This window comes from Giraffa tippelskirchi, chromosome 3, assembly GCF_054371585.1.
Source record: "Giraffa tippelskirchi isolate mGirTip1 chromosome 3, T2T-mGirTip1v1.2.pri, whole genome shotgun sequence".
Classification (NCBI taxonomy): Eukaryota; Metazoa; Chordata; class Mammalia; order Artiodactyla; family Giraffidae; genus Giraffa; species Giraffa tippelskirchi.
In genome coordinates this window covers 148,101,930-148,123,549 of record NC_137277.1, presented here as the reverse complement: position 1 = coordinate 148,123,549, position 21,620 = coordinate 148,101,930, and the positions used below count along the sequence as shown (strand labels likewise).

Here is a 21,620-nt window from a genome sequence, read left to right as displayed (position 1 = left end):
AGTGAAGTCGCTCAGTCATGTCCGACTCTTAGCGACCCCATGGACTGCAGCCTACCAGGCTCCTCCGTCCATGGGATTTTCTAGGCAAGAGTACTGGAGTGGGGTGCCATTGCCTTCTCCGCTAGTTAGAAGACATATATTTAAATTTTTTCTTTGTAACCTACTGGTTACAAAAGAAGGTACTAAAATATATTTATAGGATTTTAGATTTATAAAGTAACTTAGCATTGTAGCGACCTGAAGCCCAAAGGGTTTAAGTTATTTGTCCAAGATCATATAAGCTTTGTGGTTCATTGATTCAGCAAATAGACATTAAGTCCCTGTTATATGTCTGGATACCATAAAATACTTGTTAGCTTTGAGTTCATAGTGAGTACTCAATTGTGAGCAGAACAGAAAAGGACCCTTCTATTCTCATGGAATTTGTAATCTGTTAGGAAAGATAGACGATAAGTAATAAGGTTTAGTAAGCAAGGTATAAAATCCTTGTCCATAGGAAGAAAATGAACTGTATTTGTTGGAATGGAAAATACTGGAGAAAGGGAAAAGGGCTTCTGTCTAGATAAAGTGGTCAAGAAAGGCCTACCGAGACTAACAGGATTGGAATAGTTATTGTAGGACAGCACTACAGGCTGGAACAGAATCCCTGGTGTGAAGGTGTGCATGAAGCAATAGAGACACTGAGAAGTGAATATGGTCAGAACATAGAAAGCTCTGGGGGGAGAAGTATGAGCTGTTAAGAAAGGGACAATTACATTTTTCAACCATAGATTTTAGTAGGTATTAAATTCAAATTCCAGCTCTGCCACTCAAATTGTGTTGCCATGTGTGGATCACTCAAACTTTACACTTGAATTTTCTTATCTGTTAGATGGGGATAACAGCTATTTTATAGTACATAGTATCCTGAAGATTAATTATATACTGCTTGTAGTAGATACTTATGCAGTGTTTACCTTAGGACCTCTATGAAAGAAATGAAACACAGGGTTTAAGTATAGCTAGTAAGGGGATAAGATGATTTAAACATAGTTAGAATGATGTCCAAACTTCCAGTTCAAAGATAAATAGGTCATAGTTATGTAATGCACACATATGGAACATACTCAATAATATAGTAACAAATTTGTGTGGTGAGGGTTGGTAACTGGTCTTATTGCAGTGATCTTTTCATAATGTATAAAAATATCAAATTGCTGACATATACCTGGAACTAGTATAATATTATATGTTAATTATAACTCAATTAAAAAAAATAAACATAGCTAGCGTTAGTGACCTGAAGCTTAATCTGGCTCCAGAGTCTGTGCTCAGTATGTGTCCTGGGAATCCTTTAAGTGGATCTGTGGAGTTAAAACTATTTTTCGTATTAATACTAAGATAGTATTTGACTTCTTCTTCACCATCATTCTCTGGTGAATATACCTTGAAGATTTCCGGAAACAGATTGGATGCAGAGGCAAGTATAAGATTTGCAGAAATTGTAAAGCAGCACTATTCTTGTCACTATAGTTGTTTTTGTTTTGGAAAAATAAAGTTTCTTTTTAAAATGTTATTTGTTAACATGTAATGGGCTTATATAATAAACTTGAATTTAATGGGTTTATGTAATAAGCTTGAATTTAATGAATTAATAAACTTGTAAAATGTAGGGGTGAAATAGTGTCTACTGAGACAAAAAATTGAGTCTAAACCACTACATTCTATTTCCTGTCATTAAATCATATAAAGTCCAAAAAGCAGCTGATACAGCATTTATACTTAAAAGGCTCACTGATAACTTTCTTTTTTCTCACTTTCAAGACACATTTTTTTCACATTTTTGAAATCAAGATGTATATTGTCCAAATATGCTTTTCAGCAGCCAGGCAAGTAAATTTTGAAATAGCAGTAATCATTCATATTTGGTGTTTTGGGAATTTAGCTTTGTGTATTCATTTATTCAGTTATGATTTCAGTTGATTTTAGTAAAACCACATAGGGTTGAATTGTTAACTGAATTTTTGCCCCTAATTATTACTTAAAATGTCTACAAAATATCACAGTATAATACAGTTTTGCAGTAATGATTTTCTCAGCAGAAGATTGCCTGACACATGGCAGTTAATTCAAAGATGGAAAAATTGCCATATCTGTGTCTCTAATTTCAAACCTGAGCAAGGTTAGTATGAATGACTCATAGATCTGGGAGAATATCTGCCTGTCAGAAGTTTCTGGATGATTTTGAAAGAGGCTCTTAGCTTCCATCTGTATTTAATTTGGAAAAAATAAAATTATTAAGCTTAATTAAACAGAAAATGCAGAAGATATTTCAGGTTTTGTTATGACCCAAAATAAGTGTCATTGCAAAGGTGCTAAATAAAGTGAGTTCATGAGCACAAATAATTAAATCAGATGTTTGAGTGCCTGCTATGTGCCTGGCACTTGGGACACAGTGCCTATCCTTGTGAAGTACAAATTCTAGTGGGAAAGCCAATAATAAGTAAATAATTATAACATTGTATGTCAACCATGCCTCATTAAAAAAAAAAGATTATTTACAGGTTTTGCTAAAATGATATGAAGGAAAGGACAGAGTGTTAAGGGTTGGAGGGAAGAGCATGTAGAGGCAGCCAATATAAATGGAGTAGACACAGGGGACTTCTATGAAGAGGTTAACACTGAAGAGCCATATACGAAGAACTAGGAGAGTGTGGCAAGTGTAAAGACTAAAGGTGGCCAGAAATGTAAGGGATAATTTTTTAAAGTCTTATGGGATTATATGGATAAGCTTGTGCTCTTATCCTTTAGTTAAGCATTTTGTTTCATTTTAATAAAGGATTATTTCTTATTTTCTACTTAAATCTGTTAATAAACTACTGTCTTAAAATTAGTATCATAAAATCAGGGAAGTATTGTGTTTCAGTTATAATTATTATTAACACCACTATATTCTTCTGTCTAAAGTTAATTAACTTGCAGTCACATAAAAAAACAGTATTGATAGAAACCAAAGTGATTTGACATGGCAAATTTGTTTTTATGGGAGATATCATATAGAAATTTAAAATGAGAAATTTAATTTGGATGTAATACTTTTTATTTTTTTAACTGAAGGTAGTCATCAGGATTACTTGGGGAACTTTTTCAAAATGTATGCTCCGGGCCCTTGTGTCAGTTAGGGATTCCAGTGCAGTATATATCAGATTAAAAAGTTTTGTGTTTCTTTCAAAAAATAATGTTTAGTTTTCTTTTTAATTTTAAAAGCTGTTGATGTTTTTTGTAAAGAATTTGAAAATTTTTTGATTATTTGTACTTCCTTTTTGTTGTCCTTTTCTATAAGGGAGTCAGTGTAGTCAAAGTATAGCTATTTCCTAAAACATAGAAATAAGTCTTAATTTAAGTCAGTTTCAGTATTTTAAATATTTATCTAAAAACTTGTTGATTGTCATTTTGATCTTTTTAAAAAGTATTTATTTTTGTGTGTGAAACAATAGCTAGTTTGAAATAATGAAAAAGAATCACAGTCGTAGCAAGAAACTATAAACTGTTGACCCTTGAACAACACTGGTTTGAACTGAGCAAATCCACTTATACTCAGATTTTTTCAATAAATAGATGCAGTGCTACATGGTACATGGTTGGTTGAATCTGCTGATAGGGGGGGCTGGCTATGGGAATTGAGTATCCTTGGATTTTGGTATCCACGATGGATCTGGAACCAACCAACAGAGAAGGTTTTACTTAGGAATCACCTTGATTTGAATGTGTTGATCTGTGTGAAGAAAACACAGAGTTTATACAAGCGTAAAAAAGAAGATTTTTAATAAAGAGCAATGCTGTGCTTCTGTATTGGATGAGTCAATGATGTGAGGATGTCATTTGAAATTAATTTATAAATTTAATTCCTATGAGGATGGAGTATAGAAAAGAAACTTATCAGTAGAAGCCTAATATTTAACTGGAAGAATAAAGCAGGCAATAATAATCAAATACATTTTTAGGAAAAAATTAATATGGAACTTGTACTATTATAAAGTGTTAGTCATTCAGGCGTGTCCAACTCTTTGTGAACCCATAGACTGTATAAAGTGCATTATAAAGCCACAGTAATTAAAATATTATAGTCCTGGTACAAAATTGGGAATAATAGCTCATAAATAGTTCCAAATATATGTGGGACTTTTTGTTGTTGTTCAGTCACTGAGTCGTGTCCGACTCTTTGTGACCCCAGGGACTGTAGCACACCAGGGTTCCCTGTCCTTCACTATCTCCTGTTGTTTGCTCAAACTCATGTCCATTAACTTGGTGATGCCATAAGGGTATGGGAAATTTCCTAACTATAGTACCATTATTAAATATAAAATAATTAATCATTCCTTGATTTAATATCATGCAGTAATGGAGAAGGCAGTGGCACCCCACTCCAGTACTCTTGCCTGGAGAATCCCGTGGATGGAGGAGCCTGGTAGGCTACAGTTCATGGGGTCGCTAGGAGTCAGACATGACTCAGCGACTTCACTTTCACTTGTCCCTTTCATGCACTGGAGAAGGAAATGGCAACCCACTCCAGTATTCTTGCCTGGAGAATCCCAGGGACAGTGGAGCCTGGTGGGCTGCCGTCTATGGGGTCGCACAGAGTCGTACATGACTGAAGCGACTTAGCAGCAGCAGTATTACATAATAAGTCATACAATAAGTCATGTTTAACCTTTTCCAGTTATGTTAAGCTCTTTTTTAATGTTTGAATTGGAATTCAAATAAGATTCATATTTTGGTTATTGATTTTAACATCTTTTTTAATCCACTCATTTTCCTCTTGCAGTTTACTTGAATAAATCCGCCAGCCTATCTTAAAAGTATTTGCTACTTGAAAATAAGGAGCATTTCTTACTTCTTTTTGTACTCCTTGTTATAGTGCATTATATATAGATATTTAGGGAATGTTGGGGGGATTAGAAAATCCAGTTTCTTTTTTTTAGATAGAAATTTATTATGGAATGTGACACATTCAGGAAATATTATCTTTTTAGTAAAGGAACTTTCATTTCAGTTGCTTTGGAGACATTTCCCTCCCTACTCAAGAAATTTCTTTTTTCTTTTGGTTACTTGGTTTCCTTTCTTTCTTCTTTCTTTTGAGTCTTAAATTAAAAACCCAAAACCTTTTGTTGTCTGCCTCACTTAAAAAATAATACATATGTATTTTTACTTCTTTTGTAATTCAGAGTTACACAATTAGAATATCCTCAGTTAATCCTTCCCTCTGAGGCAAACACTGAATAGTTTAGTGTATATATTTTTCCTCCCAGCTTTTCACATTTATATAATTTTTAATGTAATTATAACTTATATATTATTGTACAACTTGCTTTTTCTACCTGGACATTTTTCCATTTTATAAAACATAAATCTACCTTCTTCAATGGCCTTATTTTGTATAGTGTATATATATGTATATGTTTATCATCATTTTGCTGTACATATATGACCCTTGATTTCTAACTTTTTTACCTTTGTAAAAATCTGTCACATTGTTTATTCTATTATGTATAACTTATTCCAGTTGTATATTTGGTATAAGCAGGGTTTCCCTTGTAGCTCAGTCAGTAAAGAATCTGCCTGCAATGCAGGAGACATGAGTTCGATTCCTGGGTTGGAAAGATCCCCTGGAGAAGGAAATGGCAACCCACTCCATTATTCTGGCCTGGAAAATCCCATGGACACAGGAGCCTGGAAGGTTACAGTCTATGGGGTCGCAAAAGTTAGATACAACTGAGCAACTAAGCACACACACTAGGCATGGACTGTACATTTGTCTTGGGTACTGTGCAGTTTGATTTTACTTAGTAAACTAGCTTTTGTTACTGGAATATAATTGTTGGGGAAAATATGAAAGCATTAGGAAATTAGGTTTCAAACGTATCATTAAAGATAGAACTTATTTCTTTATAAACAGTTTTGTTTTAATTGAACAATAGTCTGAAACTGGGGCTTGCCTGATGGCTCAGCAGTAAAGAATATGCCTGCGATGCAGGAGCTGCAGGAGACACAGGTTCGATCCCTGGGTTGGGTAGGTCTCCTGCAGTGGGGCATGGCAACCCACTCTAGTATTCTTGCCTGGAGAATTCCATGGACAGAGGAGTCTGGCAGGCTTCAGTCCAGGGGTCACAAAGAGTCAGACACAACTGAAGCTACTTCAAGGAAGGCAGTCTAAAAGTAAGCCTCCTTTTCTAAACTATGTACTAGATGAGTTTCTCCTTCAATGAAAGGCACACGTCATTTACTTTGATAGTTTCTGTAAGTAACACTGTCCTCAAGCTCAGTGCTTTTTTTTTTTTTTCCTTCCAGAAAAGAGGAATAGAAGGTAGAAGAAGATGCTGGGATCTGAACGTGGTGTTGTGGAAGAATGGTTATCAGAATTCAAGGTAAATTGCATTGAGGATGAGCATGTGTCATATGATTCTGTATGTTGTAATTCAGTGTATATATGTTCATGGAGAAACTGAAACAAAAGTTATAAAGTGGGAATGGCAAAATATGAAATAACTTGTTTCTGTAATTGCACCTCTTTAAAAAGACACTAATGTGAATAATTGCAAAAGACCCTGATGCTGGGAAAGATTGAGGGCAACAGGAGAAAGGAGCAACAGAGATAGTTGGATGACTTTACCGACTCAGTGGACATGAGTTTGAAAAAATCTGGGAGATAGTGTAGGACAGGGAAGCCTGCTGTGCTGCAGTACATGGAATCACAAAGAGTTGCACATGGCTTAGCGACTCAACAACAACAACAAATGTGAATTATGGCCAGAATATAATATGTAAAAAATGAATCTAGTTGTTAGGATTGATAAGGTAATATATAAATTTTAAGATATATTCAATAAAAGAAGGGAAGCCTCCAAGCTTTAATAAGGCACGGAAATTGAATTTGTGCCTTATGTTTTTATTTCCTGTGATTAAAATCACTCATTAATTTGACTAAAAACTTTAATTTATTAACACTATAGAAAGAAGTGTTTTGTGAAAATAAAGTATAGGAATTGAAATATATCCCACACTGTTTTTTTTAGATTAAAGTGACTCATTTCAGCAAAGCTTATGTAATACGTGATTTCTAATCATTTCTCATGGTTGACTAGTTAGAAGAATTGTATAACATCCTAATTTATTTGTTTTATTAGCTCATGGTTATTTCATGTATTAATTATTTTTTACTTTTCTTAATTGACTCTGTTATAAATCTTTTTGACAGGGACTCATATAAATTTAAGTTTTTGACTTCTCAAATATTAAGTTCACTTTAAGTTTCCTTTGATGTTTCTTTTAGGCATTACCTGACACTCAGATCACCAATTATGCAGCAACTTTACACCGGAAAAAAACACTGGTACCAGCCCTCTATAGAGTTATTCAAGACTCAAATAATGAGGTAGGACAGTTTATAAGAAAAGTGATTTCATTGTACTACATAAGAAATACGTGTACTAAAACACATATATGTAAGTTTTGTAGTTTTCCTTTTTTTGTTTAATCCTTCCAGTGGGACTGGAAAGCTTTCTTTCTGCTTTTTTTCATTCTGATAGTTGCTTTGGCTTTCCCCATGACCTCCCTCTCCATATTTTTTAATGTTTTGATTAAATTTTTTCTGGTTGAGGACAGTATATTTTGATTCTTGGTTTGAGTGACCACCATCTTAGGAGAGTATTTATTTAATTTGAAACTTTACTCTGTTTCCTGTTTTGGAATGTTTCCTTTCCTGGAATCCAAATTTTAGCCATACACGGTTTGAGATTTATTTAAATATTGTTTGCAGTCCTTCTACTGACAGTATAGAACTCTGTGTAATCACTCTAATCAGAGAATTCAGTCAAACTGGTAACATGAAATGATGCTGCTAGTAAATGTAGCTTGAAAATTACCAGAGAAAGCCTAAATAGTCACGATCAATAAACTTAGAGTAAGAGTTTGCTGTTGTTTAGCCTTGTGCTAGAAGGGGAAAAAAAGTGCAGCTATTGACTCTGTATGTTAACTTATGCAAAATACACACATTATTTTTCCATTAACACAATAGTATGACATAACAGTTTTATCGCCACTGGATTCATGTATGCTTTAAAATGAAATGAAAGGAACACACAGGAAAGTAGCTTCTTATCTTCCCAGATACAGCCTCCAAGAGTGCCTCTGCTGTGTACTGGAGTGAGTTTGAAGAAGTTCAGGTAATCATCTCCTAACCAGCAGCTTAACTTAAAGTGCATCTTCATTTTTGTCCTATCACTAAAAGCTTGCTTATTGACCTCTTTCTTTCCTATCTCCTAAACTTGGATTGGCTCTCAGTTGGGCTTGCATCCGTTGCTATTTGTAGCAGCAACCACAGGACTCATTTGCTTCTTTTTCTCTTGCTGTGTATTTTTGAATGTTTTGTAGCTTTAGGTATGGTAATGGACACATATGCGTATCCTTCTTGGTCAGGAGTTTTCAGAATTCTGTGTGAATATTGAATGTATATATTCCCTTGTTTTGTCTTAACATTAAGCTTTGCTTATTAAAATATATTTGTTTTATGCTTTCTTTTTAAATTGTAAGTTCTTCATGGGCAGGGGTTATATATTTTTATATCTGTTTATATGTATATATGTATGTTAATTCCCTAGAATGTAGTATTTTATCACTAGTAAATATTGATAGAAGAAATAGTGAAATACATGGAAGGAATTCCCTGGCCGAGTTCTAACCACTGGACTGCCAGGAAGTTCCTGTAGAAGTTTAATATTCCGTATCATGGCCAACCTGTACTATAACTCGTTTAATCTCTAGACCAACATGTTACTTTTTCTCCGTTCCCTCCTTCCAGATCCCTTAGTCACTGCAGCAGTTCTGCTTCTTCCACTTCCAGGAAACCATTGACCCTACTGCTTCTTTATGATTTAATTATTCTTCTGCCTCCCTGCAAATGTCTCACTTCCCTCTTTTCTTAGCTACATTTTCTTGGTCCATCATTACAGTCATTCCCTTGCACACATTCTCAGCTCCTTTGCTCCTCATTCCCTTAATTCATATTCTTTGGGCAAAATCTCAACACTGGATAAAATCCACCCATCCATCTACTTCATGCGTATACCTGAGCAACTCAACGTACCTGGAGAAAACAGTTTTGTTGACTTTCTCCACTTAAATGCAGGACTGAAAATTTAAAATGAGCATATAATATTTCATTGTACACTTTCCCACTGTTCATTTTATTCCTTCTTTTTCCTCATACTTACCATCCTTCCTCATTTTCAGTTTGCTTTCTATGTCGTTATAAAAGAAGGAAATAGTTGGAAACTATTTTCCTACTCAAATCTGCCGCTCTGCCAGCATGTCTAGTCAAACTCTCCTGCTATTTCTGCTTTTTAGTGGATGAAGTGTCTCAGATTGTATCAAAAACTATCTCTTCCACTTAGGCCTGGATCTCATCTTTTCTAACCACCTCAAAGATTGCTTCTTCAATTGCCTGCTCTTTTTCTTCTGTCATTGATTTTATTTTTCCTTTCTTGATCAAAGGAATATGATAAACAACAATATTCTACTTTTTAAAAACCGTCTTTGGTTTGCCTCCTATTTTATTATCTACACCATTTTTCTGTCCTTCCCAGTGAACTTTATAGTATTGCTATTCAGCCTCTGCCTACTTGTGCTCATTTCCTCTCCTCATATTTTTTCATTACCCACTCATATTTGGATTCAGTCTCCATTATTCCACCCAAACTGCTCTCAACACATTCATCGTATGGCATGCCTCTTAGTAATTATCATGTCAAAACTATTTGCTAAGTTTGAGGAAAGTGTAAGTTATTCTTAACATCTTTTGCTGTAGGTGATAGCACCATTTAAGGGTAAGTGTTAGTTGCTCAGTTGTGTCTGACTCTTTGCAACCCCATGAACTGTAGCCCGCCAGGCTCCTCTGTCCATGGAATTCTCCAGGAAAGAATACTGGAGTTGGTTGTCATCCCCTTCACCAGGGGATCTTCCTAACCCAGGGACGGAACCTACATCTCCTATATTGGCAAGAGGATTCTTTACCATCTGAGCCACTAGGGAAGCCCTATCTTCCTATATTTCTGTCAGTTTATTTACTTATTTATATGGTGTGCCATGTGGCCTGTAGTTCCCCAACCATGGATTAAACCCACGCCCTTGGCAGTGAAAGCACAGAGTCCTAACCATGGGACATGCCAGGGAAATACCTTTCTCTTTTTCAAACTCTGTGGGGAGGTCATTTCTGATACTGAGAAACTGAGAACATGATGGCATGATACATACACTTGGAATTAAAGATTTTAACATACATTGGCAAGTTTTTAATAGTCTTATTTTGCAGTGGTATCTGATGAAAATTTACTGGATTGCCAGTCACTCCTCCTCCCTCCTTTTAAACAAAAAAAGTACTCATTTTGGTTAATCTGTATTTCTTTGTAGTGCTTATTAAAATACTGTCTCTACCTGCTAATGTACTTGCTACTGAGGAAAGGAAATAAGGTCTTTATAACACAGGCAATTTGTAATAGTACCACAGCCAATGAAATTTGGAGAAGGCAATTTTAGAGTCTTACTAAAGAGGAAAGTAGATTTAAAACATGGACATATATTTTTAATACATAAATTTTTAAAGGCAACAATGTTTAATTCCCCTAAAGAGCTGAATGTTGTTGTCAGTACTTTAAAAAGTTACCAGCAGTTGGCCATTTTCAAAAGTTCACTACTTCATTATTGGCACTACATAGACTATACTGCTTGAAATTAAGCAATCCTCACCTCTTCCTCCACCTCCTTTCTGGTATAAGAAAGAGTCGCATAGTGAAAACATCATCTGTGTCAAAAGATCTGAATTCTGGTGTATTTCTCCACCACTGATTTCTGTGACCTTGGGCAAATTGTCTGACTGGTCTAGACTTCAGTGTAAGGGGAGAGTTGGCATGTTTTTTAAGATTTTAAATCCTATGATAGTGATTTCATATAAAGCATTTGGTGGTTAGTAGACTAGAAAGTATGTACATTTTTTTTAGCTTTAGAGTTCTTAAGAGTTAAGCTTAAGTCATCTAAATAATATTAACTGTACAATCAATATAGGATTTGTTGACTTTACCATTGTGAAAGTAATGACTTTATTCTGAAGTGTTAGATTATTAGAAACATATATATCTACATTCGAGCAGTTTTACAAGTGTGTATATATATTATCATTTAGAATAGAAGTGTATAAATTACTGAATTATTCCTTTTTTTAAAGCTAGTGTTACATTATTTATGTAAAATAGATAGCTAATATGGACTTACTGTATAACACAGGGAACCCTACTCAGTAATTCTGTAATGACCAATATGAGAAAAGAATCTAAAAAAGAGTGGATATTTTGTTAAAATGTCTAATTTGAAGAATGTCTCTCATGACAGCCACTAACAGTGAATGCTCCTCCTTCAGTATGTTAAATGATACCTTTGACCTAGTCCAGTAATTTTTTTCCCCTATTACACCTAAGCTCATCCTTTAGTCAGTCACTCAGTTGTGTCAGTCAGTCATGTCCAGCTCTGTGACCCCATGGACTGTAGCCCACCTGGCTCCTCTGTCTTACGAAACTCCAGAATACTAGAATGGGTAGCCATTCCCTTCTCCAGGGGATCTTCCCAACCCGGGGATTGAACCCAGGTCTCCCACACTGCAGGCAGATTTTTTACCTTCTGAGCCACCAAGGAAGCCGAAGCTCATCCCTTAGGTCTGTCAAACTTTAACAAATTTATTCAAATACAATTCTGTGAGCACTACCGAGGGCCAAGATGGTATGTTTCATCCTTCTTAAAAAAAACCACGAAGCTACTTCCTGAATCTCACAGTTTGAATGATGTCAGGCCCTCTCTAAATTTTAGATGGTTAATAAATACAAGAAGAGGATTCAGCAAAATAAAAAGAGTGGTTATATGTATATGTGTAATTGATTCACTGTGCTCTATACCTAAAACTAACACAACCTTGTAAATCAGCTATACTCCAATAAAAATTTTTTTAAAAAACAAAAAGCTGGTGTTAAATTTTAATTTAAGCATTATTTTATAGTTTCCTCTCAGTGTTATATATGCATTTTAAGATCATAGGCAGTTTTGTGTAGTCTAGCAGTTTCGTAAAGTTATTCTAGCAACACCATTCTAAATTAGCAGGACAAGTTTAGGAAGATGGAAGAGGTTTATTTAAACGGCTCATTTTCTTCTTAAGATTATGAAATTCCTTATGTCATATTTTGTGATATTATACAAAAAATTACCACGTTAAACATTGGAAAGGCTATTTCTGTATACTTCCTCCTTTTCAAAGTCTTTCCAATAAATACAGTTAGCAAGATTTAAGTCAGTCTTAAAATATAAAAGTAATCTATTTTATTTATATGTATTTAAAATATTCACTAGCACTTTAGATGTCCAAATATTATGTATTGCAAGGTGCCTTTATCTACTAAGTGGTATATAATTTGTTTAAATCATAATCTAAAGTTGAGATTCAAGATTGCAGGGAGACATATCAATAACCTCAGATATGCAGATGACACCACCCTTATGGCAGAAAGCGAAAGAGAACTAAAGAACCTCTTGATGAAAGTGAAAGAGGAGAGTGAAAAAGTTGGTTTAAAATTCATCATTCAAAAACTAAGATCATGGCATACGGTCCCCTCACTTCATGGCAAATAGATAGGGGAACAATGGAAACAATGACAGACTTTATTTTCTTGGGCTCCAAAATCACTGCAGATGGTGATTGCAGCTGTGAAATTAAAAGATGCTTGCTCCTTGGAAGAAAAGCTATGACCAACCTAGACAGCGTATTAAAAAGCAGGGACATTACTTTGCCGACAAAGGTCTGTCTAGTCAAAGATGGTTTTTCCCATAGTCATGTATGGATGTGATAGTTGGACCATAAAGAAAGCTGAGCGCTGAAGAATTGATGCTTTTGAACTATGGTGTTGGAAAAGACTCCTGAGAATCCTTTGGACAGCAAGGAGCTCAAACCAGTAAATCCTAAAGGAAATCAGTCCTGAATATTTTTTGGAAGGTCTGATGCTGAAGCTGAAGTTCCAATACTTTGGCCATCTGATGCGAAGAACTGACTCATTTGAAAAGACCCTGATGCTGGGAAAGATTGAAGGCAGGAGGAGAAAGGGATGACAGAGGATAAGATGGTTGGATGGTATCACCAACTCGATGGACATGAATTTGAGCAAGCTCTGGGAGTTGGTGATGAACAGGGAAGCCTGGTATGCTTCAGTCCATGGGGTTGCAAAGAGTTGGACATGACTGAGTGACTGAACTGAACTGAAAGTTGAAATTTAAAGTTTATTTCCAGCAATATCATTTGACATTCTTTTCTTCCAATAGAAACTTTTAAAAATGGAAGATTGTAAGGGTTGGTAAGAACAGAAAAAGAAACTCACTGAGTGTATTAGTTAAAAGGCTGATTATCTAAAAAGTTAAATAGTACAGTGTGTTGAAAGAGATGTTGATATTATATGGACATGAAGGACTTCTTATAGTTACAGAATTGGTCAGTTCAATGTGTAATCTCTGTATAAATAGAGATTGAGGTTTTGGTTGCACTGATTTCGAATAAGCAAAAATTAATATTGAGAATTTATTTTTAAAATACAAATATATTTGCCTTAAAAAAATACAGTTTCAGCCAAAAGAATGAAAATAGCTAATGCACTTAATTTTCTTTTTAGCTCCTGGAGCCTGTCTGCCACCAGCTGTTTGAGCTCTATCGTAGCTCTGAAGTTCGACTTAAGAGGTTCACACTGCAGTTCTTGCCAGAATTGATGTGGGTTTATTTACGGCTTACAGTTAGCCGAGACAGACAGAGTAATGGTTGCATTGAAGCACTTCTGTTAGGAATTTACAATTTGGTAAGTGGAAAATGATAGTTTGGAAAATGTCAAATATTTTTTTAAGTCCTCTGAAATAATACTTACAGAATAGAGGAAAAGAAATTTAAATGTCTATTGAATAACTTATTTGAATTAATTAAATTGAGTACACAGGTGTTCAGTATATGCTAGTAATGCATTTTATAAAGTAGGTGAAACTATTATTGACTAAATTATTAATTTATGGCTTATTTTTCTGATTTTTAAATTGACTAATATTTGTAAATGCCTTGCATTTAAAATTTGAAAATTTACTTTTAATAATCATTGGATAAAACATTATGTATTTGATACTGTATTGTTCATGAAATTGTTTTCTTTTAAGGAATTCTTAAGTACCTTAAACATTCTGGGTTTTTTTTTTTTCTCATGGTGTCCCGTTTAGAACACTGGTGTTGAAATTCAAGCCCCTTGAATTCTTGTATTCTGTGTATTCCCTGTAAACAAACACTCTGCATAATAAAACTATGTTTGTAGATGAGAGGTACCTCAACTGAAGTACCTCATAAAACATTTGAGTCTACAAAAAATATTCTTCTGCACCAGTGCCCATTTCTCTTAAGCATTATCTCTTTAAAAATCATTAAGGAACATTTCCATCACTGAAATGTGAAGGAAGAAGACTGACTGGCCTTTGAAGTCACCTGTATTTTGTTTAAAAATAGGCCCTGCCACTTATTGGCTGTTTTAAATTTAATCAAGTTACTTAATATCTTGATTTCAGTTGCCTCATCTGTAAAACAGAAATAAGACATTGATAGTAGTATATTAAAACCAATTAGAAGAACCCAGTGTGTTGCCTGAGGTGTTTATTGAATGTTTACCACTATTATTATAAGTAGTAGTAGTAATAGAAGTGGTATAATTAAAGGCGAGTTGTTTTAATGAAAAGCTGGTGTAGGTATAAAATTATTTTGCTACCTTGCCTGATTTTTTTCTTTGAAAATAGGAAATTTTGTTCCATCTATCGTCATGTCTCTAGTGCTTAGCACAGGTGCTTAGTAAATGTTTATTGATTTTGTAAGTTATCATTTGTATTGTTTGGTATAATAAACTTCAGTGGTGGAACAAATGAAGCAAAAAATTTGGGGATGCCTGACAGGTTCTTGACAGTACTTGTTGGTGCTATGGTTTAATTATCTTTTGGTATCTTAAAAATAGTTTACTATTTTAAAAACATTCAATTATATATCATAAATGTAACCTCGGGGTTCTATCTTTTAATTCCCTTAATATCTTTGTTCTCTCATCTCTGTGGTTCTCAATTTTTCTTACTACCCTGGATTTCTTTTGTGTATTCATTTCTCTTTTTTCTTTTCTCACCCCAGCACTTCTCCCTTGCTTCAGTAGCCCCAGGAAGAGTTTTATATTGCCCACAACTTTAAAAAAATGTCATAACACCTTCTCTGGATAAAAATCAAAAGTATTTTACTTAATTTGAAAGTTAGGGATAAAAATTAAAATTTTATTCCCTAACTTAAATCAGGCCTATTCATCTTAGCCTAGAGTTTCTCTGAGACACAGTGGCTCAGATGTGGTAACTAGTTTGATTACAGAGTGATTAAATGATTTCTCTAGGGATTTTTAAACCACCTTCCTGCCAAAATTAGAGATATGGCCATTGTTCACATGCAACTGATACTCTCCTATGACATGTTAAACTCAGAAACTGGTTCTCAAGGAAAGTTCTTTTGGGTTTATGTTTTGGTGCTGATAGTTGTTTTTTATTGTTGTTTCTTCTTTTTATGCTGTACAACCACTCATCTCTCTGACCACCTTCCTTCTAGGTCTACTAAGGGTAGTCTCTCTCTGGATTTTATGCCAGTCATGTATACTAACATGGTTTTAAAAGAAACAGATTAAGACAATAGACAAAAGGATTGGTGCAGGAGGGGCATTTCACCCCTCTAATTACTGGCATCTGTAGGCAGATTTTTACTGATACCTGTAGAAGACTGGAGGTGCCAGAGACTGTAGAAATGAAAGCCATGATCTTTTCAGTGAAAGATAAAGTGCCTTTTAAAAATCACAGGGATGTTTCTGTAGTTCAGTAAAAACTATTAAGTATGAACTTACGATTAATTACTTGGACTAGTACCATGTAATTATGTTAATATGTAGCTTATTTCGGGTCATTTGTTTATTACTAAATAATTGTAAGATTTTCTTTTAATAAGTGTAGATCTCTTGGCTAAGACCTTTAATTTTAATCTTTTATATGGGCATTCTATTTTTAGTTTTCTGAGGAACCTCTATACTATTTTCCATAGTGGCTTTACTAACTTACATTCCCACCAACAGTGTAGGAGGGTTCCATTCTCTCCATACCCTCTCCAGCATTTGTTATTTGTAGACTTTTTAATGATGGCCATTATGACTGGTGTGAGGTAGTACCTCATTGTAGTTTTGATTTGCATTTCTCTAAAATTAATGATGTTGAGGCTTCCCTTGTGGCTCAGTTGGTAAAGAATCCACCTGCAATGCAGGAGACCCTGGTTTGATTCCTGGGTCGTGAAGATCTGTTGGAGAAGAGATAGGCTACCCACTCCAGTATTCTTGGGCTTCCCTTGTGGCTCAGCTGGTAAAGAATCCTCCTGCAGTGCGGGAGACCTGGGTTTGATCCTTGGGTTGGAAAGATCCCCTGGAGAAGGGAAAGGCGACCCACTCCAGTATTCTGGCCTGCAGAATTCCATGGACTGTATAGTCAATGGGGTCGCAAAGAGTCAGACGCGACTTGCACTTTCACTTGCACTTTCAGCATCTTTTCATGTGCTTACTGGCCATCTGTATGTCTTCTCTGGAGACGTGTCTGTTAAGGTCTTCCCTTTTTTCAATTGGGTTATTTGGTTTTTTGTTCTTGAGTTGTATGAGCTTTTGTATATTTTATCTGTAACATCATTTGCAAATATTTTATCTTATTCCAGAAATGTGGAACACTTCACAAATTTGCATGTCATTCTAGTGCCAGGGCTATGCTAATCGTCTCTGTTATCATTCCATTAATCTTTTAAACTCAGCTATGTTTCTACTAAAAGATGTGATTACTTGTAATCTCCCTGGCTGTCCTGCAAACTTATCATGAGGATTTATATGTGTGCCTATTTCATGTCTTTACTGTCATGGTATTTTTGATTAATTGTATTATTATATCTCTCAATGTCTCCCAAAGGATGTCAACTACCAAAAGCATACAGATTTGCTAATTGGTTAAAGATACAAAAGGGTAATAATATTTTTATTACCATTTCTAAAAGTCTTCCTCAATTGCCAATTATATATTTGTTAAATTAAGAAAGCAATTATTATTTCTTTTAATAGAGTTGTATGACTATTTCATTATCTCTGGATTTTTTTGTTTACCATAGGAAATTGCTGATAAAGATGGAAATAATAAAGTTCTGTCTTTTACCATCCCTTCCTTATCCAAGCCATCAATATACCATGAGGTAAGTAAGATTAGAGAGGTAAAATTTTTTAAAATTATCAAGATATTGAGCAAAAGTCAGTTTTTTACTAGAGGTTAATTATTCCTAACACATCTTTACTGATTTGTTTCTTTAAATGTAGATGTTTGTTATTAGTGATATAAAGCTGAACTGTTGTCAAGAGAGATAGAAATTAATTATTGGAAAATTTTCCTCTAGTACTGGTTTATTTCTTTTTTATTCTTCTACCAATATCAGTTCAGTCAGTTCAGTTCAGTTGCTCAGTTGTGTCCGACTCTTTGCAACCCCATGAATTGCAGCACGCCAGGCCTCCCTGTCCATCACAAACTCCCGGAGTTTACCTAAACCCATGTCCATCGAATAGGTGATGCCATCCAACCATCTCATCCTCTGTCGTCCCCTTCTCCTCCTGCCCCCAATCCTTCCCAGCATTAGGGTCTTTTCCAATGAGTCAGTTCTTCGCATGAGGAGGCCAAAGTATTGGAGTTTCAGCTTCAACATCAGTCCATCCAATGAACACCCAGGACTGATCTCCCCTAGGATGGACTGGTTGGATCTCCTTGCAGTCCAAGGGACTCTCAAGAGTCTTCTCCAACACCACAGTTCAAAAGCATCAATTCTTTGGCACTCAGCTTTCTTCACCATCCAACTCTCACATCCATACATGACCACTTGAAAAACCATAGCCTTGACTAGACGGACTTTTGTTGGCAAAGTAATGTCTCTGCTTTTCAATATGCTATCTAGGTTGGCCATAACCTTCCTTCCAAGGAGTAAGTGTCTTTTAATTTCCTGGCTGCAATCAACCATCAGCAGTGATTTTGGAGCCCAAAAAAATAAAGTCTGACACTGTTTCCACTGTTTCCCCATCTATTTGCCATGAAGTGATGGGACCAGACGCCATGGTCTTAGTTTTCTGAATGTTAAGCTTTAAGCCAACTTTTTCACTCTCCTCTTTCACTTTCATCAAGAGGCTCTTTAGTTCTTCTTCACTTTCTGCCATAAGAGTGGTGTCATCTGCATATCTGAGGTTATTGATATTTCTCCCTGCAGTCTTGATTCCAGCTTGTGTTTCTTCCAGCCCAGCGTTTCTCATGATGTACTCTGCATATAAGTTAAATAAGCAGGGTGACAATATACAGCCTTGACATACTCCTTTTCCTATTTGGAACCAGTCTGTTGTTCCATGTCTGGTTCTAACTGTTGCTTCCTGACCTGCATACAGGTTTCTCAAGAGACGGGTCAGATGGTCTGGTATTCCCATCTCTTTCAGAATTTTCCACAGTTTATTGTGATCCACACAGTCAAAGGCTTTGGCATAGTCAATAAAGCAGAAATAGATGTTTTTCTGGAACTCTCTTACTTTTTCGATGATCCAGCGGATATTGGCAATTGCATCTCTGCCAGTTTGAACCAGCTTGAACATCTGCAAGTTCACGGTTCACGTATTGCTGAAGCCTGGCTTGGAGAATTTTGAGCGTTACTTTACTAGTGTGTGAGATGAGTGCAATTGTGCGGTAGTTTGAGCATTCTTTAGCATTGCCTTTCTTTGGGATTGGAATAAAAACTGACCTTTTTTAGTCCTGTGGCCACTGCTGAGTTTTCCAGATTTGCTGGCGTATCAAGTATAGCACTTTCACAGCATCATCTTGGATTTGAAATAGCTCAACTAGAATTCCATCACCTCCACTAGCTTTGTTCGTAGTGATGCTTTCTAAGGCCCACTTGACTTCCCATTCCAGGATGTCTGGCTCTAGGTGAGTGATCACACCATTGTGATTATCTGGGTCGTGAACATCTTTTTTGTATAGTTCTTCTGTGTATTCTTGCCACCTCTTCTTAATATCTTCTGCTTCTGTTAGGTCCATACCATTTCTGTCCTTTATCGAGCCCATCTTTGCATGAAATGTTCCCTTGGTATCTCTGATTTTCTTGAAGAGATCTCTAGTCTTTCCCATTCTGTTGTTTTCCTCTATTTCTTTGCACTGATCGCTGAGGAAGGCTTTCTTATCTCTCCTTGCTGTTCTTTGGAACTCTGCATTCAGATGGGAATATCTTTCCTTTTGTCCTTTGCTTTTCACTTCTCTTCTTTTCCCAGCTATCTGTAAGGCCTCCTCAGACAGCCATTTTGCTCTTTTGCATTTCTTTTCCATGGGGATGGTCTTGATCCCTGCCTCCTGTACAATGTCACGAACCTCTGTCCATAGTTCATCAGGCACTCTCTCGGATCTAGTCCCTTAAATCGATTTGTCACTTCCACTGTATAATCATAAGGGATTTGATTTAGGTCATACCTGAATGGTCTAGTGGTTTTCCCTACTTTCTTCAAGTTAAGTCTGAATTTGGCAATAAGGAGTTCATGATCTGAGCCACAGTCTGCTCCTGGTCTTGTTTTTGCTGACTGTATAGAGCTTCTCCATCTTTGGCTGCAAAGAATATAATCAGTCTGATTTCGGTGTTGACCATCCAGTGATGTCCACGTGTAGAGTCTTCTCTTGTGTTGTTGAAAGAGGGTGTTTGCTATGACCATTGCATTCTTTTGGCAAAACTCTATTAGCCTTTGCCCTGCTTCATTCTGTACTCCAAGGCCAAATTTGCCTGTTAACGGCAGGTGTTTCCTGACTTCCTACTTTTGCATTCCAGTCCCCTGTAATGAAAAGGACATCTTTTTTGAGTGTTAGTTCTAAAAAGTCTTGTAGGTCCTCATAGAACCGTTCAAGTTCAGCTTCATCGTTACTGGTCGGCGCATAGACTTGGATTACCGTGATATTGAATGATTTGCCTTGGAAACAAACAGAGATCATTCTGTCGCTTTTGAGATTGCATCCATGTACTACATTTCAGACTCTTGTTGACCATGATGGCTACTCCATTTCTTCTAAGGGATTCCTGCCCACAGTAGTAGATATAATGGTCATCTGAGTTAAATTCACCCATTCCAGTACCATTGCTGGTCTTTTTTATTATATGAATTTTTAGAAATATTCCTTTAAATTTTTAAAGTCTTCCATATTAATTAGAAATCATCTATGTTAGATTGACTTATTTTTTATTATTTTTTAGGAAAATAACTACCTAGAAGAATATTAACACAGTAATTATTTTATTTCCATTTAAAGTAGTCTGATTGATGCATTCTAGCTATTTAGTAACCTTACACTTCTGATTTTTCCAGTATTTATTTGAAGATTGTGAGAACACTGAAAATTATGTAGGTAGATGGCTCCTGTTGACCTGAACTCCTGCCTGCTCTCTTTAAGGATATGTGTTATGAATCAAGCTTCTTGTCCGTTGGGCCTTTAGTGCATAAAGTTGTGAGGAAAACATTTAAATTAACTAATTTACTAGTAGTCTAAAAATTAGATTCAGTTTTCTTAATAGCAGACAGTATCCAGTTGCTTCATAGCTCAATGCAGCTATTTATTTTTTAATTAATTCCCCTGGGACTTTGTTTTTCATTGGAAATAGAATGTCTCTTACTTAACCAAGGCTGATTTTAGCATAGAACATTTCTAAATATTAGATTTTAACTGTGGTCTGTGTATCAATTTATAAAATAAAATGGAGGGTAGTGAGACATTTACAAATGAATAGTTCTAACTTTAGAAACATGAAATCAATTATGTCACTATTAAAGAGACTTTTGATCATAGTATTTATTCTTGTTTGTATTATGCAATTATAACTCTCTACACCTTGCTTTCTTAACGTAAGATTAATGAGAGTACCAGCCTCCCTGAAGTTAGACAAGCCTCTGGGTTTGAATGTGTAGTCCCCAAGAGTGCTCTGAGTTCTGGAAACAAACAAATTAAAGTTGTTGCATCTCTAGTCTTTATTCTTTTAAGCAACTTTTCTTATTCTGTGTCCTAAATATAGATTCATTCCATAATATTTCAAAAACCAACGCAGTGTATTTTTAATTTTATATATTGTATATGTGTTTTAAAAGGAGCTATAGAACATATATAATTGAAAAATTGAAGCGGTTTTGAAAGAGAAGAAGAAATGGTCTGAAATTGCCTTTTGTTGAAGCAGAATTAAATATCCTCACATTACAGATTTTTACTTTATTTTAAAGACCCAATCTCATACTTTACCTTGTTTTTATAGCCCTCCACAATTGGATCCATGGCCTTGACCGAAGGGGCATTGTGTCAGCATGATCTCATCAGGGTTGTTTACAGTGATCTTCATCCTCAGAGGGAAACATTCACTGCGCAAAACCGGTAATAATCAAAAACTC

The 21,620-nt window shown here is 35.5% G+C and overlaps 1 protein-coding gene and 1 non-coding gene across 22 annotated transcripts in view; one reads left to right on the top strand and one right to left on the bottom strand.

The window, feature by feature from the left end:
- The window catches only part of HYCC2 (hyccin PI4KA lipid kinase complex subunit 2), a 62,645-nt gene that overhangs the window by 18,443 nt on the left and 22,582 nt on the right, over positions 1-21,620 (top strand). For 12 of the 21 annotated variants that reach the window (XR_014079984.1, XR_014079983.1, XR_014079986.1 and 9 more), the window contains 5 exons: positions 6,328-6,404; positions 7,310-7,411; positions 13,731-13,910; positions 17,297-17,377; positions 21,488-21,603. Coding sequence is in view for 15 of the 21 variants with exons in the window: in XM_081581832.1 (XP_081437958.1) it covers positions 6,354-6,404; positions 7,310-7,411; positions 13,731-13,910; positions 17,297-17,377; positions 21,488-21,603 (530 nt within the window). In the remaining 6 variants the exon portion in view is untranslated. Of the gene's footprint in view, positions 1-6,327; positions 6,405-7,309; positions 7,412-8,145; positions 8,202-13,730; positions 13,911-17,296; positions 17,378-21,487; positions 21,604-21,620 lie in introns of all 21 variants that reach the window. The other 9 variants (XR_014079988.1, XR_014079987.1, XM_081581839.1 and 6 more) reach the window with 1 other exon arrangement.
- On the bottom strand, positions 16,854-16,956 carry LOC145543923 (U6 spliceosomal RNA). The gene has a single exon (XR_014081165.1). It is a non-coding gene; the product is annotated as a U6 spliceosomal RNA (small nuclear RNA).